This window comes from Miscanthus floridulus, chromosome 12 (assembly GCF_019320115.1).
Source record: "Miscanthus floridulus cultivar M001 chromosome 12, ASM1932011v1, whole genome shotgun sequence".
NCBI classification, from domain to species: Eukaryota; Viridiplantae; Streptophyta; class Magnoliopsida; order Poales; family Poaceae; genus Miscanthus; species Miscanthus floridulus.
The window spans coordinates 6,207,146-6,217,060 of NC_089591.1; the positions used below are offsets into that span (position 1 = coordinate 6,207,146).

The 9,915-nt window shown below is 40.9% G+C and overlaps 1 protein-coding gene across 1 annotated transcript; it reads left to right on the forward strand.

Moving 5' to 3' along the window:
* Positions 1-5,191: 5,191 nt before the first annotated feature.
* Positions 5,192-9,575, forward strand: LOC136496764 (uncharacterized). The gene is made up of 4 exons (XM_066492527.1): positions 5,192-5,466; positions 7,755-8,368; positions 8,449-8,532; positions 9,131-9,575. The coding sequence occupies exons 2-4, from the start codon at positions 7,888-7,890 to the stop codon at positions 9,199-9,201; spliced, it is 636 nt and encodes a 211-aa protein (XP_066348624.1). The 5' UTR covers positions 5,192-5,466; positions 7,755-7,887; the 3' UTR covers positions 9,202-9,575.
* The last annotated feature ends 340 nt before the right edge of the window (positions 9,576-9,915 follow it).

Sequence of the window (9,915 nt, forward strand, 5' to 3'; positions counted from 1 at the left end):
TGCTGCAACTCCGTGTATGTGATGTGTATTTACTTAATCATACGATCTTGGTTGTGATGTTGATTTACCGAGGTCTAGCATCTGGGTCTCTCATCAATGTGTTAAACATCAATGTGTTGATACAACATCAACGGATGCAACATCAACATGACATCCGGGTTTCAAGAAAGTGCCATTGCTATGTGATAATGAGAGTGTAATCAAGCTATCCAATAATCTGGTTCAACATGCAAGAACAAAGCACATTGATGTCCACCACCATTTTATTAGAAATCATCAACAAAAAGGAGACATTTGCATTGAAAGCATGGGCACCGAAGATCAACTTGCTGACATATTCACCAATCCACTAGATGAGAAGAGGTTTTGCAAGCTAAGGAATGAGTTGAACATATTGGATTTCTCAAATATGTGTTGATGCACCCTCACTAATATGACATGCCTCTCCTTCGAGCAATCCAAGGTAAAAGTTGATTGGCATGAATACATTCTTTGTTCAGGATATGTTTAGTGCATCTAGTTATTCCTCATGTTTTATAGGCTCATTCATGAAAATCAAATAAATTTGATGCTATGGTACCACTATTGCTTCTATGCTTGACTTGATCTAGTGGTAGCATATGACATGTTTGTGGGCTTGTGAACCTAGTGTTTAATCTAAAAAATGAGCTACAAGTGTTTAACTCAACATGGTCAAGATAACCCTTGAAACGAGGTGTGAAGAAGCTTGTCCTTGGATCAAACTGAGTTAAATATCTTTAACAAGTGATCTAGATTGAACCAAATTTAGGAAAATAATCCTCACCCCATGGATTGACTTTGATAATCTTAACCTATCTAAAATTTGAACCTTTGTGGTCATTGATGACAAAGGGGGAGAAGTAATTCACAAAGATAGGGGGAGAGTAACAAAGATAAATAAAAGATGACAAAGGGGGAGAAATATGAAAGTAAGGGGATCCAAAATAAAATTTGAGCAGACAAGTAGGGAAGCAAGCTTATAAACTTGATTGATGCATTTGAATGTGCATTTTCATATGTTTGCTTGCATGGCACAAGTGTTAAATTAAAATTTCATGCTTGTGCGGTGTATCCTAGTTGTAGGTTTGAGTGATGAAATGAGAAACTAGTATGCATAGGATAGTTAGATATGCCTTGGTTTTTGTTTTTCAAGTGGTACTAGAGCCTTGCATATAATGTGATCTCACAAGGTATCTAGTGTTTGTGTTTTGCAAGAAATTCCAAGTGGTATCTAACTAGCAATGGTGCTAAAGATGGTATATTTGGTGCACTCTGATTGGTATCATGCTTTAAAGGTCCATCTCTTACACCTTAGCATCATTTGGTAGACATTGCTTTCCCACATTTCCTATCCATACATATGTGCAAGCTTCAATCCAAACTCTTAGCACATATGTAGGGGGAGCAAATGCTATCAATTCGGGTTCATGAAACTTGTCCATATCCTTTACACATGGTAAATATGCTTGGGCAAGCCACATGGATTCAAATGAATTTTAATTCATATATTTGTGAAAGGGTTGAAGGGCGGGCCTAGTGCAAGCGGTAGAGTCTTACCGCCTGTGACTGGAAGGTCCCGAGTTTGAGTCGTGGTCTCCTCGCATTGCATAGGTGAGGGTAAGGCTTGCCACTGACACCCTTCCCTAGACCCTACACAGAGCGGGAGCTCTCTACACTAGGTACGCCCTTTTATATTTGTGAAAGGGTTGTCAACAATTACCAAAAAGGAGAAGATTGAAAGCTCTAGTTTGGTTTTGGTGAATTGATGAAATCCTAAGTGTTAACCTATTGCTCTAGTAATTATGAGATAGGTGGCACATTCCAAGTGATGGAGCAAATGAAGATCATGATGATGGTGATGGCATGGTGATGATCAAGTGCTCAGACATAGAAAAGAAAAAAAGAGAAAAACAAAAAGTTTAAGGCAAAGGTAAAATTTGATAGGAGCTCTTTGTTTTGATGATCAAGACACCTAATGGGTGTGATCACATTTAGGATAGATATCCATACTATTAAGAGGGGTGAAACTCGTATAGAAATACGGTTATCAAAGTGTCACTAGATGTTCTAACTCATTGCATATGCATTTAGATTTTAGCGAGTGCTAACACCCTTGAAAATATTTTGTGAAAATATGGTAACATGGGTGCACAAGGTGAAACACTTGGTGGTTAGCACATTTGATCAAGGGTGGAGAAGATGGAGAAGAGGTGGTGCTGTTTTTCACTGACCACACTCTAGTCACGTGATGACCGGACTCGACGCTGGGTGCGTTCGGTCAATTTTGGTGGAGGTGGCGCTCTAGAGCTCGGTCTGGTCCTCGATCGGATGCTGAAAAGTAATTGTGACTGGACGCACAGGGTCTGTGTCTGGTCAGGGATGATGTACGCAGACATGAGCGGTTGTGCAAGCGAGAAGAGGATATGACGTTGTGCGCATCCGATCGCTCCTGATCAGACGCGTCCAATCGCAATTTTTGTCGCTCAGAGAGCTTACTAGAAATGATTTGACTCCACATTGGTGCGAGTCAGGTCAGGGCAATGGCGCGTCCGGTCGTGGTTTTGTGAGGGTGTGGGTTCACGTGAATGGATGTCGGGTCACTACGTTCGATCTGTTGCTAGCACGTTCGATCTCAACTTGCACGTTGGGATCGCATGGCCACAGAACACGGAGGCCACGTGGCTTCCATCCAGCGATCGGATGCTGGCTAGGATGTGTCCGGTCGATCTGACCGGTACATCCGGTCGCCCTATGAAGGTAGGCAGCAAGGGGCCAACAGCTCCATTTCGAGGGGATGCCTATTTAAGTCGTGTGGCCGGCTCTTGCTCACTCTCTTTACCATTTCTATTGAGAATACATCCTAGTGAGCATAGTCATCTCTCTCTCATTCATCCTACTTGATTGATTGATCATTTGGTGAGAATTGAGAGCATCCAAGTGCATTGCTTTGAGTGATTGCATCTAGAGGCACTTGGTGATTGTGTTTCGCTGTGGATTTCGCTTGTTACTCTTGGCGGTTGCCGCCACATAGATGGCTTGGTACAGCGAGGATCATCAAGCGAAGGAAGGTGCTTGTCTCCTTCTCCGATCGTTGTGATTGTGAGGGGTTCTTGACCTTTCTCCGGTGGAGAGTCAAAAGGTACTCTAGTAAATTGCTCGTGGCTTATGTGATCCTCATCTTGTGTTGGTTGTGCGGCAGCCGATTGCGGGTTAGACGTGTGATGCCTATTAGTGTGTGAACCTCCAAGTGAGTGAATCGCCACAACGGGGACTAGCTTGCTGGCAAGCAAGTGAACCTTGGTGAAAAATCTTGTGTCATTATTGTCTCCGAGGATTTCATTGGTATTCATTGTGATTGATTGATTATCGCTTGCCACGTCTGTATATCTTCACTACCTCACTCTTGTACTTATATCTCTAGTGTAGCTAAGCTCTTTAGTGTAATTAGTTTTGAGAGCTAGCTTGTGTCTTGTCTAGTGGTTAGTGAGGCTCTTTAGTTAGTCTTTGAGAGATCACTAATTTAGTGGTAGTGACATAGCCTCTTGTGTGTGAAATAGAGATCATAGCAACTAGCATTGTGGATAGGAGGCTTGTATTTTTAGTAGGCTAGTGCAACACTCGTTTCACTGTTTAATTGTCTAACCACTTGGCTTAGTTGTTGTTGCAGAGATTTTTTATAGGCTATTCACTCCCCCTCTAGCCATTAGGACCTTTCAGCGTGGCCAGGCTCAGCGTGACTGGGGGAGGGATATGAAGCGAGCACGGGAGTTAGCGGGGAGGGAGAAACCGTCAAACTAATTTTTAGATGCTTATTTTTGTTGGGCCAACATAAGTGGACAGTGCGAAGAAGAAATTGGGGGGCAACAAAAGTATAGGGCTACTAAAATGTAGCCTGTTGAGTGAATTTTTTTTGCTCTACTACCTAAAAATAGAGAAGGGTCCTGTTTATGTAGCTAGTCTGCTGGAATTGCTCTTTAGATGATACTTTGAGGATGAGGGGAGATAGTCGGGGCCACCTCAAACGATGACGATGATAGTAGATGTGGGGAGCTCTCGGAAGCCATGGAGATGCTAGAGGAGTGAATGAGAAGCAAATAAGGCGATTTCTTTTTTTTTGCATACGGAATCAATTTATACAATCTTAGCATTGTCTTTCTAAATGCTAGACACTAAACAGTTGCAACATGACATTTATGTTTTGTACGTTCCTTGGATTGCCAATATATCCTTTGCCTCTAAAACAAATAAAAACACCCTCTAAAATGAAAAATATCACCAGTTTGCAACATTACTTATGTTTTGTACTATATATTGATTAATCAAACAAGTTTTTTTTATAGTTTTGTCACCATTCAAAATAATACTTACTTGTGAACTAAGATAGAAGAAACAATATATTACTCTCACTGTTTTAAATTATAGTTGTCTTTGTCTTAAGTCAATTTTTTCTTACTATGTCTTTGTCTTAAGTTTAACGGTGAGATATAGTACACAAATATCTATAGCATTAAATTCGTTTTATTAAATTTGCCATAAAATACATTTTCAAAGTGCATTTGATTAAACTTGTAGATGTTAATGTATTTAAAAACTTAATAAAAAATAAGGAACTGATTTAGAATAAAAACTAAAGTGAAATATGAATTAGAAAAAGAGTTGCCCCTTTGATGAAAATAAGGAATAACGAAGTTTTTTTCGAAGAATCACCAATTTTTAGATGTCGTTTCACAAATTTTCAAATCATGAATTTACTTAGTTTGAGGTGATTAAGGCCCCGTTTGGCAGGGCTTCACTTCATTAGTAAAGCCATTTTTTTTTTGCTTCAGCTCCACGAACAGTTCTATCGGTGGAGCTGAAGCGGTTTTGGTAAACCGTTTGGCAAAATGGCTTTCCTGTGAGAGCATGTTTTTAGGGGCCTAGAGGAGGAGCCGGGAAAAGCCACTTTTTTTTTGGCTCCATCCCATCCCAAATTACTATAAAAGCATATTTTTAGTAGCTTCACCAGTAAAACTATTTCACTTTATTCTGTTTGGCAGGAAATGACTCCCTCCTCGAACCGGTGGAGAAGCCCTGCCGGAATGCTTCCAGTACTAGTAGCAGCGGGCTAGCGGCCGACCCCCGACCGTTGTTGCTGATGCATCCGTATCCGACGGCTCTCTCACGGCGGCCACATTGCAGAGGCACACAAACAGTCCCGTTGGATTCTCTCTCTCGTCTCCGGCTGCCCCTCCCCCCTCCCCAATCCTCCCCTGCTTCCGACTTCCCTCGCCTCCTCCGCTTCGCCGCCGCCTCCCTCGGTGGGCAGTGGGCACCACCATCTGGAACCCACCCCCGCTGACGGGCATCCCCATTCCCCCCGCCTGCCATCCCGCGGACGCTCCCTCCCTCCATCGACCAAATCGACCGCCGCGGCGCGCCTCTAGTCCCCGTCTCCGTGGATCTCCGGTGAGTCCTCTAGCACCCGCCATCCGTGTAGCGCAGCCATGACCTCGCGTCCCCGTGACAGCGTGCGTGGTGCTATGGTGAAATCATCTGTGCTCGTGAGCGGGCCCTAAGTCCTCTGTTAGCGATTTCTCTGTGTTGCTATGGGAATGAATGGAGACTGTGTAGATTTGTAGGTTCATAGCCCTTTTGTTGAATTGAATGCAACGAACTCGCTGCATTCGGATTTGGTGACGGACTGTCTCTAACTCTAACCCCCCTCGGGCGTGATAGTTAGGTTCAGAATTGGGAAGCAATAAAAAGAAATGTTTACTCTTGTCTTGTTTATCTTACCATTTGCTGCTGGTGCTGTGGTCAGGAGGCTCTAAAATAAGCACCATCTGTGTATTGCTAGTTTAAATGATGCTGGCCTGTGATGCCATCTTTATGAAATCACTTTAACTTCACTTTTCTGCCTGCTAGGTTCTTAACTGCAGTGCCATTAGTCATTACTAGTCAATAGAAATGGGTGAAATCCCAAGAGTGATTTTTCAGCTTTTGGGAATTCGTTATCTCCTGTAATGCCATTCCATGAGAATATTTGCATTTATTCAAACTTTTACATTGTTTGCGTGACTGTGTCCTGCAATCATGGACTGAGTTTTAATGCGTGCGCTCATCTCTGGTTTAAGAAAAGGCAATCAAATTAGTTACATTATGTCTAGATGGCCTCAGCTTTAGGTATGCTGTCACTTAGAGTTTTTTACTATTTTAGCACAATTTTTGGAACAGTTTTAGGTTCACAACAGGGAAGCAATCAACTCTCTTACGTTATTTATCTTGCCGTTTACTGCTAATTCTGTGGTCAGGAGGCTGGCTTGAGATGCCGGTTGAAAGAAATCACTTGAATTCTACTAGAGTCTTTACCGCAGAATCGTTAGTTATTCCTAAAGTAGAAGCACATGGTTGGTTGGTAAGAGCTTAACATAGATTTTTGAGCTTTCTATTACATTGTTTGAACAAATGTTTCCTCAAATCATGGAATGCGTTCTATGGCATGCACTCAGTGTTAGAAAAGAGAATTAGGTTAGTTACATGGTGGGTGAATGGGCTCAGTTTTAAGCATGTGCTCCGTCAATTCTTTAATATATGGTGCTTGTTAGTTCAGAACTGAACTAACCAATGCCAAACATTAAAGAATGGAGGTAATAATCACTAAAAGCTTGCTATTTTTCACACAATTTATGGACCCAGCGTGATAAAAGCAAATGTGCCTGGCCAGCTGTTAAACCATTTTGTGCACCATGTCAATTTTGATTTCACTTTTCAATCATCAGAGTATATTTTGGTTCTTGTGTCTTACTTTGTATCTGATTCGTGTTCTCAATGCAGCATACACATTTAGGTAGCAGCTGTTTTGTGTGGATATGAAATGAGACCTAAATGGTTTGAATAAAGAAAACACAGATAGGAGTACCCTGCTGATTGCTTTGCAATTTACAGCGAAGCAAATTCATTTATGCTTGATGCATTCAAGTTTCAAGAAGATTTGGAAAAAAAAATACTTTGCTATGTTTCTTGTTCTTATATAAGCAAACAATGTCCATGGGAAGGGAGGCTACTTGGATTAGAGTTGTTGTAACCTGTAATAAGGGTAATCATGAAAGGACCCCAAATTTTTTACCACTCATTTTGGCATAATGGCTGTTACGAATCTTGCACAGTTAACTGCTTTAAAATGACAAAGATGGCTATTCATTTCGTATCATTTACTTGTTCGAGCTGGTTTGTTTTTGCTTAATTGAAGCTTTATTCTCCATATTTTTTATGCTAAAACTGCCGGATTAGTAGTTTATTTGGTCTCTTTCTATCAAACTAAAAACAAGCTATATGATCAAAGATAAAAAGGAACATGTTAACTAGATTATTTCTGGATAATTTTGTGTTATTTTGTTCCCTGGTTGCTCACTAAAAAAAATGGTATTTTAACATATGATTCTTTGCAATTCTTTTGTTTGGAATTTGTAAATTTTGATTAGAATAGCATAGTAGGAAACAGAGTCAGAGGCTGTTTCAAAGGCAGGTGCAGTGGAGGAGGTCTTGAATTGTTCTGTTTTTCATCTTCGCTTTGAAAGTGTTCAACTAAATGCATTGCTAAGAAAATATTACACAAAAAGATGTGTGTAAGAACCTTATTCCATTTATAAGTAGTATGGCTCCTTGTACTACCTCTTTTTTCATTATCTCAATTCACCAATATTTTTTGAGGCCCCTGTCAGTCTTATTGATGGTGATCATCTTGTGCATTGCAGGTTTCATTATGATTAATAAATGTGTGTATTAATATACTAGAGGAGCCAGGCCATCTAGTGTCAAGCAAGTAGCATTATTGGCGAAGAAAACAGCAACAGCTGAGTTGCCAAAGAAAGGCGAAACATTGTAAATATGTCTCAAGGAACTTCTCTGCTGCCAAAAGATAAAGGACCTACCGCAGAACCTGGAAAGGCTATCGGCATCAAACGGCTGCAGACCGATACTCCCTCAGGTCCTGCATATCATAATGTTTATGTACGAAGGAAAGTAGAATCTGAGCATAGTAAAGTGAACCCTTCTCAGGAGTTGAAAGGTAATGGAAAAGACAAAGCAAAAGAGCTGGAGGCATGCCAAGATGTTCAGCATGAGGAGGCCAATAAGCCCCAAGTGGCATCTCCTGTTGCTGAATCTGTAGAACTAGTATCTTCCAAATCTCCTGAAAAACCAAATGCGGAAATTGTGCCGGAGAAAACTGAGCCACCAGTTGCTTCCAGCACTGGCATTCAAGAGGAGGTGAAACAGTCAAGCATAGCATACTGGAATGAGAGATTTAATCGGTTACAGACGTATTTGGAGAACTGTGATAATTCAACCCAGGAGGGTTATTTGCGAAGTAAGAAGTTTTTTTTAACACCACTATAATTTGTTGGTTTTTCCTCCTCGCAGAATACTGATTCCCTCAATTAATTTCAGAGCTTAGGTCCCTTTCGGCTGCTGGGCGAAACATGCATGCAATTGAGCTGGAGAAAAGGGCTATACATCTCTTAGTGGAGGAAGGTGATAATATTACTGTTATTTTTGCTTCCTTACCATATTGAAGGTTATGTTTGTTTCATTTGTACTGTCCTGTCGGGCAGCATATGTATGCTCTGCCATCTCAATAGCTTTCCCCTGTACTAACCCTTCTCATGTATGTGGTGCCTCATGCATCCCCATCCTATATATATACTTCATGATCTTCATCCATTGAAGTATGTTCTTTTACACTATGTTCCTAGCCTCCCTCCACTTACCGTTTGCTGTTGCCCTGCCTGTCCCTCGAGAAAATTCAGAGTAAGCACAAAGGGTCGCATTGTTGCATTCTTTTGACCCCATATGTATCCAAGATTGAATAATGCCTTGTATCCTGTCTAAGCCATTTGAGCATCTCGTGTCATGAGGGATTCACTGTCTGTGGTATCTTGCAACCACAAATGGTACTTGTATTTATAGACATCCATGTTTACACTTCATCTGTCACCTAAATAAATAAATAAACAATTAACCGTTATGACTTTGCTAGTTTGGTTTGATATCTTGGCGATATACTGACAGTTTACTTTAGCACAACCTAGTGCATGTTTTCATTATAAAAACGGTATATGTGATTTTGTAGGGAAAGAGCTGCAGCGAATGAAGTCTTTGAATGTTCTGGGGAAGGTTTCCCCAAATGGTCATCGAAGCTGACACCTTTGCACTGTCTCTATAATGAGATGACCGTGTGACAACAAGAGAGCGGTATATGTGATTTTGTAGGGAAAGAGCTGCAGCGAATGAAGTCTTTGAATGTTCTGGGGAAGGTTTCCCCAAATGCTCATCGAAGCTGACACCTTTGCACTGTCTCTATAATGAGATGACCGTGTGACAACAAGAGAGCTGTATGTGTAATGCTCAAATACATTGCAGAAGCATGTTCTGCCTGTGTAACACCTTTTTATTTTATTTCCTTTTTATATTTATTTCATTCCGTGCCCTTTTGATGTAAGATTGTTGTAATGCAATGTAATTAGCCGTACAGATAAACCTGCCATGTTTTAATCCTAAACTTGACTATTTTCTGTTTGTTCCTTTGTCATGTGATTGTGATTTATGTGACTCTAATGCGGTATTGTTCATAGTTTTGCACGCTTGTGGAATATAAAAGGATTATTCATGCTTGATTTCCAACTTTTGGCCCATCGGGATGAGCACCTAATGGGCTGAAATATGGGTTTTTATCTTGTTTTTTTTTGTTGAGATTCAGAGTGGCTTCTTAACTAAAGGCCCATTCAGCTCTAATTCACTCATGCTCATGAAAAAACATCGTTTACATCGGAAATGCTCCTGCGTGGGGCGTCCGGATGGTTTTTCATACTGGAAGCCATTTTAATTGGATCCAGCCCATAGAGACGGCACAACAGT